The sequence below is a fragment of the Sylvia atricapilla genome, chromosome 7 (genome assembly GCF_009819655.1).
Source record: "Sylvia atricapilla isolate bSylAtr1 chromosome 7, bSylAtr1.pri, whole genome shotgun sequence".
NCBI lineage: Eukaryota > Metazoa > Chordata > Aves > Passeriformes > Sylviidae > Sylvia > Sylvia atricapilla.
In genome coordinates, this window is record NC_089146.1 from 19,222,836 (window position 1) to 19,240,755 (window position 17,920).

Below are 17,920 nucleotides of genomic sequence, written 5' to 3' on the forward strand. Positions count from 1 at the left end.
TCAAGCTAGTTTGTACAATTAACTCTTTCCAGAGAGGCTGGGAAAAGACATCCTTCCTAGCATATTTTTTTCTCTTTCTTTTTTGGGGACTGTAACATTTTTTGCATACCGTGGACACAAAAGCAACTTAAAACAAGTTGGAAAGGTAGCAGAAAAAAAGTCATGCATAGGTTTTTTCTTCCAGTCTCTCTGACTTGCACAAATAGTGAGTTCCGTTGTACATCTGGACGTTGTATTCCTGCTCATTGGTACTGTGATCAAGGAATAGACTGTGCTGATGGGTCTGATGAACCATCCTCTTGTGGTAAGTCTGCACTCAGAAGATATAACATGGTGGGTTGTGGCAAATCAGTAGTTTGTCTTGTAGGCAGAAGCTTTTATCTAGACTAGGTGGAAAATAAGTATCTTCTGGGTTTTATTCACTGTCTCTAACTGAGTCACTGAGTAATTTGAGTTTTAAATACTTAAAGCTGTTTATGGAATATGAAGGTTTTAGTTGCAGCAACTGATTGCTTGTAATGTGATTACTCATAATGTATAACCTCCTATCTCTATAAGACTATGGTGGTAGTTAATCAAATGGCAAAAAATAGCAAGTATTTTGGTATTGGCATGTGAAAGCAGATGTCTTACTGTACAGAAAGTGTGCATGTGGTATTACATTTGGGGGAAAAGGGAATGTGGGGTGCAGAGGGGAACAGTGTTGACACAGTATATGGGTATCACAGTATTAAGGTAAACAAATCCTATATGTACAATAGAAACAGATGGGAATAAGCAGATGAGTAGAGTAGGAGGTTTAAAAAAAAGTGATTTCTAGGGAAGAAAAGAAGGAGCTAACTGAAGTCACTGACAATTGATATTATAACATAGTTATTATTCTCACTGTAAAAGTAAGAATAACACAAGGCAAGATACTTCTATGGTTTCACCAGGGCTGGTAGCTCATTTTGCACATTGTTGGAGATGCACCTTTAGCTTAAGAAAATATTTTGCATCTTATTATTATTTACAAGTAAGCTTCAATGTTACATTTCACTGTCATAAGCTTCTCCCTGAAATACAGTCCTCAGTAGATTTCATGGCAGTGCGGGTTAGTTTAACAAGCACAGTGATTGTGTTCATTTTTAAGTGCCCCAAATGCGGACTTGTTCGAGCGACCAGTTCAGATGTGATGATGGCAGATGTATCCCAGCAACATGGATCTGTGATGGTGATAATGACTGTGGGGATATGAGTGATGAGGATCAAAGACATAATTGTGGTAGGTGGTTAATGCAAGTAGATACTGCAATTTGTCCTGCAAGTATTTTATAGAAAATAACCAACCCCCAAATTCTCAACCACTGCCAATTTTTCTACCCCATAAAGGTGCACATTAAGCATTTATTCATTTTCATGATATTGAATTGGAATTGAATATTTTACTGGTAAAAACACACAACAAAACACAGTTCTAATTTTGCAATTATTCTTATTTGAATTGTTGAGTTGAAATGGAGATATAATTAAACTGGGTCGTGTGTATGATCTGGGGAGCTAGAACAGCTTCAGTGGAGATGCTCCCTGGTGATCATGCATTGCATCTTGTGCATATTAATAACCACATGTTTGTTGCTTAATATCTTTAAAAGCTAGTAAACAAAGTAAGCATATCTGTTCAGAGGGTGAACAAAGGGAATGAGGTTCACCAAGCCTGGTCCTGCTTCTTGATACTTTTCAGAACAGCTGGTTATACTTATAGACCTTGCCCTTATTAACTGTAATATTGCCACCTCTGTTTGCTCCCTGGAGCACAGAATACCTTGAACATAACAGGGAATAAAGGCTGTTCACCTCCCAGAAAATCTGTCTGTAAAAGCTTATTTGAGATTCCAGCAAGGTGCAGATTTCTGAACATGTCAGCATTGTCTATGGAATGCATTGGCTCTCAAACAGCCTCCACAAAGAGCAATGTGCAGTTTTGTACATAGGAAGGTACAAAGGTATCTATCTCTGCATGTGCAGCAGGGCATGGCTATATTGTGGATTACGGGTGGATATCCAGGCTCTTTGTGTGGGTGGCTGAGGAGGGTGTCACATACACAGAGTATAACTTGGCTAGTGAATGTGCTTTTCCTTCAGCAAACCGCAACTGCACAGCAGCAGAATTCACTTGTGCCAACAATCGACCCCCTCTCAGGAGGTGCATTCCTCGGGCGTGGGTCTGTGATGGTGATGCTGACTGCAGTGATGCTCTTGATGAACACCAGAACTGCACACGAAGATCTTGCACAGAAAATGAATTTACCTGCAGTAATGGCTTGTGCATCCGTAACACATACAGGTTTGTAGGTAGCCAAGCAGCTGTAGAGATTCTCAAAATTGCTTTTTGTGAAGGAGCTAATTCAACCTTTTTTTTCACACCATTTAGTTGTAATTAGATCTACATATTGTAATGAAACTATTTATCTTCTCTGCATTTGTGCATTAGCTTGGACTTGAAAATGCCCTAGAATTTTCTGTTAATATTCCCATTGCTCACTATTAGCATTTAATCCTTCTTATTATCACTATAACCTCTTCTGGGGTGATTCTGTCCAGCCTGTAATATACACAGGGAGTATTAGCAGGACTCACAGAATCAGACTATATAATAAAACCCCATTTTATGGAAGTCTCCTCTATTGGAGTAAAAAATGTTGACCTTTGGAAATTGGGAGAATGTTTCAATTCATCTGCCCTGGAGACAGTGATTGCCTTCTTATATTTGAAGAGAGTGTTCATTCTTCTTCAGGTGTGATAGGCGGAATGACTGTGGTGACAGCAGTGATGAAAGAGGATGCGTCTATGAACCGTGTCAACAGCACCAGTTTACCTGTCAGAATGGGCGCTGCATTTCCAAAGCCTACATCTGTGATGGGGACAATGACTGTGGTGATGAATCTGATGAGCTGGAACATCTCTGTAGTACACCAGAAGCCACCTGCTCTCCCCATCATTTTAAATGTGATAATGGAAACTGCATTGAGCTGGTTAAAGTCTGCAATCGGTTGGATGATTGCTTAGATAACAGTGATGAAAAAGGATGTGGTATGTATAGATTTATTTGTACTGTCTAATTTAAAAATCTTAGGCATTTTTGAAAAAAATACACTCCAAAGGCTATTCCTTAATTCCAATCATATCTATTCCATAGCTGTTCCTCAGAAACTAAAATTATAACAAATGTATTTTTAAAATTATTTCACTTTAATTATATCATACTTACTGTGTGCTGTTTTAACTGACTATGATGATGAGCTAATGATATAAACAAAATGTATTTAATACATTGTGATTCCTTGCCCTTGCATTTCCAAAATCTGCCATAGTCCATACCTTGCACTCAGTGTTTTGTGACAGATTTCAGAGGTGGTAGAATAATCTTATATTAGATTATGTTGTTTTCTTTTTTCCTTTTTTACAACAGCCCACATCCACACTCAGCACTTTCAAGGGGTAGCCAGGAGAGAAAGACAGAGTGACTGTGACTGCACTATTATTCTGCTAGCTGGCTGCTTCAATAGAACTCCTTTCCTTCCCCAGGTGTAAATGAATGCAGTGACCCTTCAATCAGTGGATGTGATCATGACTGTACAGACACACAGACAAGTTTCTACTGTTCTTGTCATCCTGGATACAAACTTATGTCTGATAAACGGACTTGTGATGATATTGATGAGTGCAATGAAACTCCATCAGTATGTAGCCAGATTTGTGAGAACACAGCTGGCTCCTACATCTGTAAGTGTGCCCCAGGCTATATCCGGGAGCCTGATGGAAAAAGTTGCCGGCAAAATAGTAATATCTCCCCATACCTTATTTTTAGCAACCGTTACTATCTGAGAAATCTCACAGGAGATGGCCAGTCTTACTCTCTCATTTTGCAAGGACTGAGAAATGTGGTGGCACTGGACTTTGACAGGGTGGAAAAGAGGTTATACTGGATTGATGTGGGGAGGAATGTCATTGAACGAATGTTCCTAAATGGAACAAATAAGGAGGCAGTGATAAGTGATGATGTGCCCAACGGGGAAGGTATCGCTGTTGACTGGGTTGGCAGGTAAGAAAATACATTTTTTATCTTTCTGGGATACTGAAGAAATGATGTGTGAGGAAGTTTATCTTAGGGTTTTTCCCCACTCCACATGAAATTCCTGATGAATACTGAAATAGTCTGAGTTGTGGATGCAGTGTTATACAACTGCTCTGAAATTTTTTGTCAGCATCTAATGCATTACACTTAAATTACTCTCATATGTAGTATACTGAGGTTCTGTCAGACTTGCTCTCTCATTAATTGTTTGCTAGCAGTTGTTGGGATTGGCATGCAGGTTTCACTCTGCATAAACAAAATATTGTAGCAGGTGACTAGATCCTGGTGAAGTAATCAATAGTAAGCTTTAGTGAAATTTAGCTCCTGTGAAGAGCATGAAGAGCATGTGTCTTTTACTCTTGAAAAATGCACCTTTAACTGACACACTCAAACAACATGAGCCACATGATTTTCTGTAACAAAGCCAGCATATGGGTGAGGTAATTGGAAAACACATCTCATTATGGTAAATTTTTAATCACCTGCTGTGTTTCAAAAAGTAGTCTGATTTACTGCCACAGAATGTATGTTGTTGTATGGTGGCCACTCTGACAGTGGTCTTCTGTGTTTCATCTTGCTTTCCAAATGGAGTAACATAAGTATGAAAAGTTTAAATAACATGGATCAGACTGTAAACCAATAAGAATTGTTCAAAAACTCACTTTGGAACATATATGTGTTTATATGAATATGTCCATATAATAGTTTTTATTTCTAAGCCAGTTTTTTCTCTAAACCTAATGATAATTGATGTTGCCAGCAGCCCCAAATGCTTTATAATTCATAGAGAGGTGATGAAGCAAAAGGCAAATTTTAGCTGAAACGGTCCTACTGCTTCATTTCTAATACAGCTTTTGAATTATTTCAGCTGCCATTAGTTATGTCTTCAGTCAGTTATTATTTAGGTATTCCAGGCAGGCTGAAGGACAGTACAATGGTTGAATTCTTCTGCTTCTTTTCAGTGCAGAGAAACACAGGTTGGAGAAGATTATTTTCTCCTCCTCCCTGGTGGGAATGGGTGGTGTCGGCAGAATTATATCTGTCAGGCTATTTCTGGAATGACACTGTGGATGCTGGAGCTGACCAGCTCTGCAGAGAATTTCAGAGTATCCTGCTGTAGTTCTAATTTAATTTAATACTTTGCTTTTAAAAAAAACATCCCTTCTGCTTTTATGATTTCTTTGCTTACAGCTGCATGTAATTGCCAGGCAAAGTAATAGAAGTGTTAGAAAATTCTAGGTGAAGTTTAAATTATAGTGCCAAACTACTTAGGACTTTTCTACTTGTTTGATGAGAGCAGAGGTGGCAGCATGGAACAGCTGAGGGTTCTCTACAATGCCTTACAGCCCTGGTCATAGTTCATTTCACTGCATGTATGTTCTCTTGCTCCTGGCCATTGTTGGTAGGACAGAAAGGGAAAAGGGACTTAGGAATTTGAAGGCAAATGGCATAATATTACTCAACTGGGCACCTGCAAGTTTGAATTTGGCACCACTGATTGGGGTTACAAGAAAAACAGAAGTGAAAAGGGCAGCCTGGAACATGGTGTTGGTGAGATGTCAGTGAAGTATGTGTTCCTTTCCAGTGGATACATTGCTTCTAGGAGAAAAAAAAATTAAGGATGTTATGAAGCAAGATAAGGGGAAACATAATATTTAATAAGTTAACTCTAAAATATTTCAGAAAATTGTACTGGGTAGATGCCTACCGAGATTGTCTCTATGTCTCTGAACTTGATGGAAGATTTCGGAAAAAACTGGTGGATCGGTGTGTGGATGCCAACAATACTTTCTGCTTTCAGTATCCCAGAGCGGTTGTTGTTCATCCGAAATATGGGTATGACCTTTTAAGAGTCCTTTTCCTTTCTTTTGCAAATAATCTTGCACTATTCTGAAAACCTGAAGTAAATATGGGCTGCTTGCATTTAGATTTCTGTGGTGTTAGTTCTTAGCTGCAGCTTAGGAAAAATAGAAGCTTGCCTGCTGTGAGTGTATGTGCATGGTTGTCAGCTACCATTGAAGGTGGAATTTGGTTCCATATGGACTAGAAAGTTCTGATTGCAAGGCTATAAAGGTTAATAAAAATGTGTGTGGTTCGGTTGATGTTGGGGCTGACTGAATTCAATTATGATTGCCCAGTTGTCTGCTGTAGCAGTTAAACTAAGAAATATATTAGCTTTCTTCTTCCTCCATCTCTGCTTTAATTCAGTGGCAGGAAATACTGTATTTCAGGTGTGGATTCTAGCATTTACTTCAGCAATCCTAACTCAAAGCATTCATTTGAACAGACAGATTTACTGGACAGACTGGGCAGATCGAGCCTATATTGGACGAGCTGGCATGGATGGCAAGGAGAAGACTGTGATCATCTCTACGAAGTTGGAGTGGCCCAATGGACTTACCATAGACTACACCAACGACAAGCTCTACTGGACAGATGCCCATCTAAATTATATTGAGTATGTACACAGAAAATATTAAAACAACTAAATGATTGCTCGTGTCAGATTGTGGTGGAAGAATTTATAGATGCTGTAAGAAGAATATGTATTTCTGCCCACTTTCTATTTTCTATAGAAAACTGGAGTCAAAATGTCTGGAGTAGTAGATGGTATGGATCATTAGATGACACAGTAACCAAGTTGAAAACTGTCCAAAATTACAGTGAAAAGGTTCACACTCTGTACTAAAACATGCAACTTCTCTTTATCTAGTTATACATCCTGCACCAAAGCAAAATTGATTCTAAAGTCTGTATTTTTTGATTCTCTTGTTTCTGCTTATAGATAAAGATTGAGCTGTAACTTAACTGTTTATATGCTAAATAAGCTGTATACAAACCTCTAGAAGACATCTGAATGTTCATAAGTATGATATGGAATTTCCTGTCAGCAAATGGGATTCTTTTGTCAATCAAGGAAAATCTATACATTGCTTCTAGCACTAGAAAATGACACTTGAATAACAGTAAAAATGAATAATAGTTATCTGACTACTTCAATTATTTTGAAATACATATTACTGAAATACTTTGAAAGAATAATTTGTATTTTTGTTAGTGCGCCTATTTGTATTCGTATTTACACGCACATTTAAATCTGTATTTGTATTTAATTCTGTTCTTGTCCACATTAATTCTTCTGGCAGGCATTTCTATGATAAAGTATTAAAAATGTCTTTTTGAAAATGTAAGGTAATTATATGTATGATTCTCTCTCTCTCCTCTCTTGTATTTCATAATTTCCCCACGTAGCAAGGTATTAGTAAAAATGTAAAAGCTTGTCAAAGATAGCTCAGCAAAGGAAGCTCTAAATCAGAAAGATGTGTAAAATTTAGGAGTATAGGAAGCCTATTATTGTCTTCATTGTTCCATTATTAGAAGTCAGAATCATCTAGGCAAGCCAGTCTCTTTTGTTACAAAAATAACTTGCTGTTAGGCAATAAACGTGCAAAATTTCATTGTTCTAGATAATGTGCTTCTGTGGGAAGACTGTACGTTTCAGTGGGTGTTACTCTATTCCATTTATTTCCCTGAAATAGCCTGTTTCACTTTCCTCCATATACTGAAATGAATTCGCTAAGCATGGTGATCTGTCTTTAGGGCATAAAGAAGCTGCAATTCTACATTGCGTGTTTCTGGTCACCAATAATGAAGGACCATAAGCATACATAATATGTGAAGAGAAAAGATGGAAAGAAGTTTTAGCATTTATCTGATTGTTTTGCACGAATTTTTCTTTGTGGAGGTACTCTGACCTGGATGGACATCATCGTCACACGGTATATGATGGGACTCTGCCTCATCCATTTGCAATAACAATTTTTGAAGACACAATATATTGGACTGACTGGAACACAAGGACAGTTGAAAAAGGAAATAAATATGATGGATCAGAAAGGACTGTTCTTGTTAATACCACGCACAGACCATTTGACATCCATGTTTACCATCCATACAGACAACCATTTGGTGAGAAAACAGAAACAGATTTGCATTTAGAGGGTCAGCTGTTATCTGGGGACTAGTTGTAAAAGGGTCCCGAGTGCACTGAGCTTTTCCCTTTGCTGAGTGGAATAAAATGCACAGATGTAGGCATTTACTTTATATTTATAAATTGCCCTATCTTGGAAAAGCAATGGCTGGTAATGCATAATTTTAAATTAGTTTCTAAAACATCATGGCTTAATAGCATACATTTTGTGTATATGAAATGACATATATTTCTCTCATGAGATGCCTACTTACCTAGGTTTTGGTTTTCAACCTCTTACATATAAGGTTTCAAAACAGCATTAGAGGAATCTATTGTCGATTGAAACCTATGTGTTCTGGAATTTACAAAGTATGGTAATATTTATTCTTCTGTTTTACCAGTTAATAATCCTTGTGGCACCAATAATGGTGGTTGCTCCCATCTTTGCCTAATAAAAGCTGGTGGTCAGGGGTTTTCCTGTGAATGTCCTGATAACTTCATGGTCATACAGTTCGGCAATACAGCCCACTGCCTTCCAATGTGCTCTAGCACCCAGTTTCTCTGTGCGGACACTGAGAGGTAAGTCCACTGCTCACCACTGCTTTTTCCATGTGTTTTTAAGCATATATTTTACGGTTTAGTCTGTTCAAAGGTGTAGGAAATTAGGGATTCTTTCTGCTCTAATTATGAGTTTGTGATGTGCTTCCTTAAGTAGTACTTTTTAACTTTTCTTTCTGCTATAGGCATTGCTAATGTAGCAAAATTTGGGCTGTTAACATGTACCTCCAGAAACCATTTCTTGTTGAATTCTCAAATCTGAAACCTTTTTTTTTAACAAACAGCTTTTACAATGGGTTCTGTTTCTGCCAAATATATGCTGCTTGGCAATGGCCCTGGAAAGCCATGTAGCTGAAGGGAGGGCACATTTCTAGCCCCTTTTACTGAGACAGCAGTGGAGAGATAGGAATGGTGGTAGAAGAGCCCTTGAAGTGATGTATCACCCGGAAGCCTATGAGGCAGGTGTGCTTATAGGGTTGCCTTTTGAAGCAGTGTTATAATGATAATCCTTAGTGAAATTTTTGTACTAAAATTTGGGTGAATTATTGAAATATTACGTCATTAAAAATCCAGTTGGAGATTGATCTAAAAAGTATGAGAGAGGACTACCGCAAATAAACATAAAAATTAAATCTTTATTATTTTAGTCTTCTTAAACTTCCTTCTAGAGGTCCACCAATATCACCTGCTTATCATCTCTTTCTGGTGACGGTAATTCTGGCATATTACCATTTAACATATGAAATAGAAGACACAAAATTCAAGATGTTTTGGATGTTTCAAGAAATAACTCTAAGACAAGACTATCTTTTGTGCTGTAAAAGGATGGTTGTACATCTGTAAAGCCATATCCTCACCAAAGAACACTGTGTTTTCTCTTTGTAGGTGTATTCCCATCTGGTGGAAATGCGACGGACAGAGGGACTGTCGAGATGGCTCTGACGAGCCCCCAACCTGCCCGCACCGCTACTGTCCTGTGGGGCAGTTCCAGTGTAATGATGGGAACTGCACGAGTTCACATTTCTTGTGCAATACCCAGCCAGATTGCCATGACAGATCAGATGAAGATCCTGTACTTTGTGGTATGTTCGAACAAATAAATTAAAGTGTTTTGCCTGTATAAAATATGCGATAAACGTGTATATTTCATAATCGTGATCCCCCTTTCAAAGATGAAAAGGTGAGATAGACAGATGTAGTCTTTTCTGGCCTTGCACCTGCTGGAGCAATTCACCTCAGTGCAAGCAGGGTAAAGGAGAGAAAAATGTACTATATCAAAACATAAACAGTTTCTGTACCTTCAAGACAGATTTGCCGTGAGGTAAATTACCATATGAAGTATAAAATATAAGAAACAGGACTCACTTAGTTTTGCTCTCAGTAAAGCCATGGTGATTATTGGAATCTAAGGCTTCCTAATGCCTAGACCAGTCTAACAGGTATGCTGATTTTCCCTCTATTCTACTTTGTGTGATGGGACAAAATTATTACATCCTCTGCAGTGCACAAAATCCAGTTCATATGGGAAGATTTGTTTTGGAGAGCTGTATGTGATAGCAGTCTTATAGAAATGCAGCATAATTATGCTTGTGGAATATTGTTACCTCCCTAAAAACCTGTGCTATTCCACATACTCATGTCTAATTTTAAAAAGCATATCCTTAGTTCTCTTTTTGAAAGTAATGTAGTTCTGGCAGTTGCAAGCAAGTAATATAAAGCAAAAGGGAAAGCAGTTTGGTTATATAACTGATAGCTTCATTGCTTTCCATTCCAAAGTGGTTCTAACAATGACAGAATTAAATGAAATGTCAATTTTAACTGAGTTTTAAATAGCTAAGATCTTAAATGTGCCACAGGGGAATTAAAAAAGTAGAAATGTGGCAGCTGTGTAATGCACTGATTTTAACATACTGGACATACTATAAAAATCAGTTTAGATCTATATAATTTATTTTACTCATTATCTTGTCATTGGGAACAGAATCCTTTGGTCCAGAACATCAATAGAAATTATAATACATGGTTTTCTCTTGAACAGTTTGGCAGTGTATGTAAAAGAAAGCAGTAGAGTGGAGTACAGTGAGACATAGAAAATCTGGAAGTAGAGATATGTGTTAATTCCTGTTTTCAGAGCTACCCCAGTTTGCCAGCACTGCTGATACCAGCTTTATGTCCTTTGCCCTTTGGAAATAGAGGCTATACATTTGTAGGTTGTGCACCTGATATTAGCATGGTCTTCTGCTATGTTTTGTGTCATTTTCATTCATAGAGAAACAGGCTTATCAGGCAATACACACCTAAGCTGATAGCATTGGCAGAGCCAAAACATCAAAATAGCCCTTCTGTGAGGTGAGTGGGAGACCTGCCTCAATCATATTGAGTGCTGGGTTTACTTCCCTCTGCTTTAGGAGAAGATAGTATATGTCTTGCTCCTAGAAAACTGTAGGGCTTTAGTGAGCTTGTCTGAAGATGCCTGGGGAAAATGTAACATGTGATGTTAAAAATGGGTGCCTTAACTACTTTAACTGGGCAAGTATATGTGACTATTTAAATTTTTTTCTGGCTTTGTTTTTAACTGTTGGTGTAAACATGAGGGCTCAATTGATAAAACAGCAGCAGATCATTTCTGTAAGTTTCAGTACCCTAACAGCTGATCTGTATTCTTTCAGCTAATCACCAGTGTGAAACTCATCAGTGGCAGTGTGCCAATAAACGATGTATCCCAGAAGCCTGGCAGTGTGACAGAGAGGATGACTGTGGTGACAACTCGGATGAAGATAGTGTTCACTGCGCCAGTAGAACCTGTCCCCCAGGCCAATTTAAATGTGACAATGGCCGCTGCATCCCACAGACCTGGAAGTGTGATGTGGATGATGATTGTGGTGATAACTCTGATGAGCCATTCCACGAATGCAGTAAGCACACAGCTGTACCAAAATGCCTATATTAAAGTGCACTAAAAGCAGAGTGAACCACATAACTTAATTTTCCTGAGATTTAAAGTTTATTGGAAAGGAGTATTTTCTGCAAGCTAATTGCTTTTGTGTAGTAAAGAGTGTTAGAAAACACAGAGACTATGTGGTAATTTACTATTTACTTATTCTTGAAGGGGAGAAAGCTTATTTATGCTGGCCATGTTATCAGAAACTGGCACTGGCAGAAAGTCACTCTGACTTTCTTGATGCTAGGATTTTCCTATATGCTCTAGCGTGTCTCTCTGAAGCAATGGGCAGCTTCAAGGACTTCTGACCAAGTTTTACCATCTGAACAAGCTGCCTCCTCTGCCTCCCACGTTTGGGGCTATTGCCAGTGTCACCAGCTCTGAATAGTTTAGGGAAAAACACAATGAGTGCAATTTGATCCTGTGATGGGTTTGTAGTATATGCAGAATACAAGCAGCATAGACTGGAAAAGATAGTAAAATCAGATACATTTAATGCTTTGTCTTTTACAATGCTGAAATTAGCAGATAACTCTTTTTAATCAAAATAATTGACTGAAGGTTATAAAAGGTTAGGAGAGGCAGAAAAACGAGGAGGGCAGTTAATGGCTAAGTAACACAATTAATTTTGACATCTGCCTCTTCTAGTGGGACCAGCTTATCGATGTGACAATCACACACAATTCAGCTGTAGAACCAACTACCGTTGTGTACCATTGTGGGCAGTGTGCAATGGGAATGATGACTGTAGAGACAACAGTGATGAACAAGGCTGTGGTGAGTTTGGAGAAGGTCATTTCAACATAACTTTGTGCCTAGAATATTTCTCCAATTTGCAAACACCCAGATTTTCTGAAAGCCTTCAGTAATAATGTATCTGGGCAAAGACTGTGCTAATATGTGTTGCTTTGTTGGCAAACTCTCTATGCTGCAGAGGAGATGACTTGCAGTCCTTTTGGAGATTTCCGTTGTGACAATCATCGATGTATCCCCCTGCGCTGGAAGTGTGATGGAGATGATGACTGTGGAGATAACTCCGATGAACACAACTGCAGTGAGTTCTTGTTCTGTTTGTAATTATATAGTCCTTCTTTGGACTTAAATATCCTTCTATTTTGTATGAAAACAAGGCAGAAAGCTTTCAAATGCAGCTGTTTTATGTTTTATATAGTAGTCTGTCTTTTATTTGCTGAAATACCACACTAGTATCACAAGAATACATTCTGTTTACAGAATGCAAAAACAGTTAAAAACACTGATCAATCCAGTCCTCACAATAACACAAATTCCTGTTTTCCTCTGAGAAGTGATATTTGAATTTTGTCCTGTGTGCAAATGTGGTATTATATAGTTTCTTAAACAATGATAGTGGATTTTTTTTTCTGATATGTATTAAAAACTGCTGGGTAGTGGTGCGTTGAAACAAAGTTTGCAATGATTTCCTTTTTTTTGTGTCAAGGTGGACATAGAATATCTGCCATATTTAAAGAGTACTTGGGGGGAATGTTGTTTTAACATCATTTAATTTTAAAGATTTTCTCTCTTTATCAGCCTGTATTACTTTTGTCTGGTTAAATGAGGCAGGTGTGGATGTTTAACTGTACATCTGGGAAACTTTTCATATTTGTACATTGATTTTTACTGAAGGTCCTCGTGAGTGCACAGAAAGCGAATACCGTTGTGACAATCTGCGCTGCATTCCTTCCCGGTGGATCTGCGACCACGATGACGACTGTGAGGACAACTCAGATGAACGTGACTGTGGTGTGTATTATCTGAATGCTATGTCTTACATGTTCACACCATTGTTTCTAATGTGATAAATTATTCTGCAGAATGCTCTTTTATGGGAAGCATCTTTAAAGGAGTAATGGTCACCATGTCACTTTAGTCACTCCACTAAAAGAAGAGAATACCACAATTTTAATAATCTGGGATTTTCTAGTGTTTTTTAGAAAATTGTTCTCAAAATGTAAAAAGCTAATCTGTCTTTGAACAAGAAGACATTTCAACTGTTACTTCTGAATCTTTTCAGAGCTGAGAACCTGCCACCCAGGTTATTTCCAGTGTGAGAGTGGACACTGTGTTGCAGAGCGCTTCAGATGTGATGGAAATGCAGACTGCCTTGATTTCTCTGATGAAGCAACTTGTCGTGAGTTATGAGCTTTGTAATTGGTGCTTATTGTGCTCACTTTCAGAAAGATTTGTACTTTTACTTATTTTAAGTGAGATGACTCCTTAGAGATATAGAATTCTGCAACACTCAGTGATGCTAGTAAAGATTCAGGATAAGCATAATATTTTGAACCAGCTTTTTAATATAACAATGGGTTGTCATCTCTTACACTGATTGTAAACACATTCTTAATGGTAGGAAATGAATGTGTTTACCAAGTCCAGGAGAAGATACACATGATTGAATTAAAATTTTTCAGTATCTCATGAACACTGCTCCAAACTGTTTCAGTTGTACCAGATTCTAACAAGGTTTTTGATAGTTTTTTTATAACTCTCAAAGTAGTGTAAAGTGTCCTAAAGTATCAGTGAACCCAAGGAAATAATATACTTTTCCAATGCTTTTCCATTTCTTTGGTATATTGGTCTACTGTGGAAAAAAAATTCTGTAGCTTGACTGGATATACAGCTTCAGCTGTTTACCCAGAAAGGATTGTTCCCATCTGGAATGAAAATACTCCATCTGTGCCCTATTTGCATTGACTGACATCAGCTTTTTGGGTGATACTGATGTGTTCTGACTTACATGTTTCCATGATTTCAGACTTTAGTACTTGGGAGAACTCCTTTCCTTCATGTTGGTGTCAAGGCAGTTCTGTACATCTTTTCATGTACTTTATTTAAACACCTGTGCTTTAAGTAAGAGAGGGCATCTGCACAGTACTATCTTTATTTTTCTGATAGTAACCACATCCTGGGACATACATCACAGCAGTTGTCTTTCAGAACCTGAGCTATAAAATATTTGACTGTTCTTAAATGGATAATAAAGTGTATGAGAAGCCATTAAAAGGGCAAGGGTATGGTTTATTTATAAAAGTTGGTAGAATATTTTTGGTTTTTCTTGGTTTAGTTCAGTTCCTTTCACAGAATATGAGTGGGAGTTTTTTGCTATACCAACATGAGTCCTTTTGGAATTACAAATCTTATGTGCTTCTTCAGTCATTTACATTTGGTGCCAGTGAGGTTAATTATCTCTTTTATTGAACTAGATTTGTCAATAACAAATTCAAGTAGCATTTGTTAAATTAATTTGTTTATTTTCAAAAGCTTGTCAAACATAAGTTATTTCACTATTCATTTAAACCTGAATTAATTACTTGTAGCTGTGAAGAAGTCTTCAGTCCTTGCAGTCTGTTGTTTCTGTGTGTCTTTGAAGCATCTCATAGAATATCTCCTATTATGGAGAGAAATGTTTTTAAAAATAATACAGTGTTGGACTGAATATTTTTCATGAAAACATAAATTTTTATTGTAAATGAAAATGTCATACTTTTCTTTCTTTCAGCAACACGGTATCCTAATGGTACATACTGTCCACCCATGCTGTTTGAATGCAAAAACCATGTCTGTATTCAGCCATACTGGAAATGTGATGGGGATAATGATTGTGGAGATGACTCTGATGAAGAACTTCACCTTTGCTGTAAGAGAGAGGAATTATATTAAAATGAAAAATACGCCTAATCTCTACATATAATACATCAGTTAGAAAATAAATTGTAATTGTTTGGGATGAGTGCTAAGAATTTGGCTTTATATGCAAGTTCACTTCATTCTCTGACAATATCTCTCACTGCTTTGCAGTTGTTTGTATATGTGTATATGAAAGTAGGGAGGAGCATATCAGAGATATAAGGTCACTATTTCACATTTTCAAGTTGGTTTTCAAAAATAAAAAGGTCAGATTGAAATGAAAGATTAATTCAAATAATGTATATTTTCACAGGTGCTGAACTTTCAAAGCTATTAGTGTTGTCATGACATTTTTGTATATATGGCTGAGAACTCCTGACTTGAGGTCTAATAATTGGGTGTTGGAGGTGCTACTTAAACTGGTTTTATCAGTTAGGCATTTAAATAACATGCTGGATTTCCAGTCAGTTTACTTCATAAACAAACCTCAAAACCTCAGTGTTGTATGTAGTTGAAGAATTTGTCTTTGGTGAAAGATGAGGTCCTATCTTCTGATAAAAAAATTGGGTAACATCCTAACATACAATCACCAAAATGTGCAGAAAATAATTTTTGTCTGAATGCCTCCTCACCTTTTGAAGTATACAAAACAAATAAATGTTCCCAGAGAAAAGTGATATGAATAATTTGTGACCCAATGGCCTGAAGTATCAAAGTGTGATTGATTGCCCTCTGTGCTTTCAGTGGATGTTGTTTGTGAATCTCCATTCCGTTTCCGGTGTGAAAACAATCGCTGTATATACAGTCATGAGCTGTGCAACCAGGAGGATGACTGTGGAGATGGAAGTGACGAGAAGGAGGAGCACTGTATGTTTACACAAAATTGAACATCAACTTCAGTAATTTTGATGTGCTTAATATTTATTAATATCAAAGAGATGTCCAAGTTAACCATAAATAATGAAAACAGGACCTCACTATGAAATAATTTGAGCTATAGTTATTGGTACTATGTATTTGTAGCTCTCTGTACAAGTAGAAAAATCAGCAAACATTTGTCTGAAAAGTAAAGAGCATGATTTTCAAAACAGTGCTGTATTTTATTATGAGCACCAGCTACATTTGTTAATTTTATTATGAACTTCACTTAAAAGTAGGAGTAAGAAAGAGTTTGGCTGTATAGTAAAATTGGGATGGGATGGGGTGGCCAGCTGGGACTTTTAAAATAAAGAAACAGATACTTCCTGAAGTTGAGGCACTGTTAAGCACATATTAACAGTCTTGATATTTAAGCCCAGACCCTGCAGAAGCTCTGTTAATATTCAATAGTTTTTTGCCCTCAGATATCTTACATAGTTCTTGCTAACTGTGCTGTACGTTTCCAAGTTTAATCATATTTTTGGTTGCTTAATGATATTATTTCCTGGCTTTATTGTACATTATTCTAGAAGTTAATAGTTCACTAATATTTCCATAATTTCTTGAAGTCTGCAGTAGGTGTATGAAGTATATTGTTGAAGGATATTAATAAGTTTGCACTATTGAAAAGAAAGTTTAGTCAGCTATTAACATGAAGAATTTTCCTTCTGTTTTTTTTTTATAAAATAGCAGGACTTCTTTCAGTTCATGGAGATGTGACTAGAAATCAGGATGTTACATCCTGGTTATGGTTTTAACTTTATACAGACTTCCAAAATAGCCTTGTCACTGTTTTACCAAAATGCATCAGCTTCCCTATTAGCAATGGGGAATAGTGCTGTCTGATGGTACTTTGTAGTTTAATCTGTGACAGAGGAGTATTTCTCTTCTTGCTTGTAGGTAGAGAGCCAACACCAAGACCTTGTAAAACTGAAGAATTCAAGTGCAGTAATGGAAATTGCATTCCCTTACATTATGTCTGTGACAATTACGATGACTGTGGAGACCATTTTGATGAAATGGGCTGCAGTAAGTAATAATAGCAATAAAATACAAAATTACAATGCTGTTGAAATAGAATTTTCTGGAAAAAAAAAAAAAAAAAGAAAGCAATGGATGTTTTTTCTTGAATAGCATACTAAGAAGTATTATTTTTTAATTGGCCTGTGTGAATTTCCTTGTGTTTTTTTAATAAGCCTATTCTAGGATTATTCAGTTAGTGAGGACAATATTTACTTTTTCATTCTTTCATTATTTTAGTTTATTTTGATTTAATTCTCTTCTGTTTTCATTCCTGTGTACATGTCTTCCAAAAACACATAGATGTGCTACTTATGGGTTTATGCTACCATGGTTTTATGGGTTTTATGGCAGCGTTTGGTTTATAGTACAATCTGATGATCTTAAAGATCTTTTCCAACCTCAATGATTCCATCATTCTGTGAAATTTTGTGCTCTGAATACAGTCTTTTTTGGGTTTAAAGTATTTATGCATCACCAAAAAAAAAAAAAGCTTTGATCTTGGTTTTGATCTTGTTTTGAAATGGGTTGCTTTACAGAGGGAAGAGCATCCATCTATTTCAACCATAACTCCAATAGACCAACCTATGGAGTTATTCATGGGCAGACTCTGAACTGATATATGTTGCCCTAGGCCTGTTAAAAATAAAAGTGTATTGAGTTGCTTCTATTTTCCTTTTTATGGACATGACCACAGAATTCTTTAAGGACCACTAGTTCTTTGCCTCTCGGCCCTCTCAGA

At 37.1% G+C, this 17,920-nt stretch overlaps 1 protein-coding gene across 1 annotated transcript in view; it reads left to right on the top strand.

Moving 5' to 3' along the window:
• The window catches only part of LRP2 (LDL receptor related protein 2), a 97,826-nt gene that overhangs the window by 60,622 nt on the left and 19,284 nt on the right, over positions 1–17,920 (top strand). The window contains exons 45-62 of the mRNA XM_066323258.1: positions 185–304; positions 1,133–1,264; positions 2,125–2,326; positions 2,777–3,072; positions 3,568–4,084; positions 5,801–5,953; positions 6,405–6,575; positions 7,863–8,086; positions 8,492–8,669; positions 9,534–9,730; positions 11,318–11,563; positions 12,238–12,366; positions 12,524–12,643; positions 13,237–13,353; positions 13,625–13,741; positions 15,113–15,250; positions 15,985–16,107; positions 17,059–17,187. Of these exons, the coding sequence (XP_066179355.1) occupies positions 185–304; positions 1,133–1,264; positions 2,125–2,326; positions 2,777–3,072; positions 3,568–4,084; positions 5,801–5,953; positions 6,405–6,575; positions 7,863–8,086; positions 8,492–8,669; positions 9,534–9,730; positions 11,318–11,563; positions 12,238–12,366; positions 12,524–12,643; positions 13,237–13,353; positions 13,625–13,741; positions 15,113–15,250; positions 15,985–16,107; positions 17,059–17,187 (3,309 nt within the window). The remainder of the gene's footprint in view (positions 1–184; positions 305–1,132; positions 1,265–2,124; positions 2,327–2,776; positions 3,073–3,567; positions 4,085–5,800; positions 5,954–6,404; positions 6,576–7,862; positions 8,087–8,491; positions 8,670–9,533; positions 9,731–11,317; positions 11,564–12,237; positions 12,367–12,523; positions 12,644–13,236; positions 13,354–13,624; positions 13,742–15,112; positions 15,251–15,984; positions 16,108–17,058; positions 17,188–17,920) is intronic.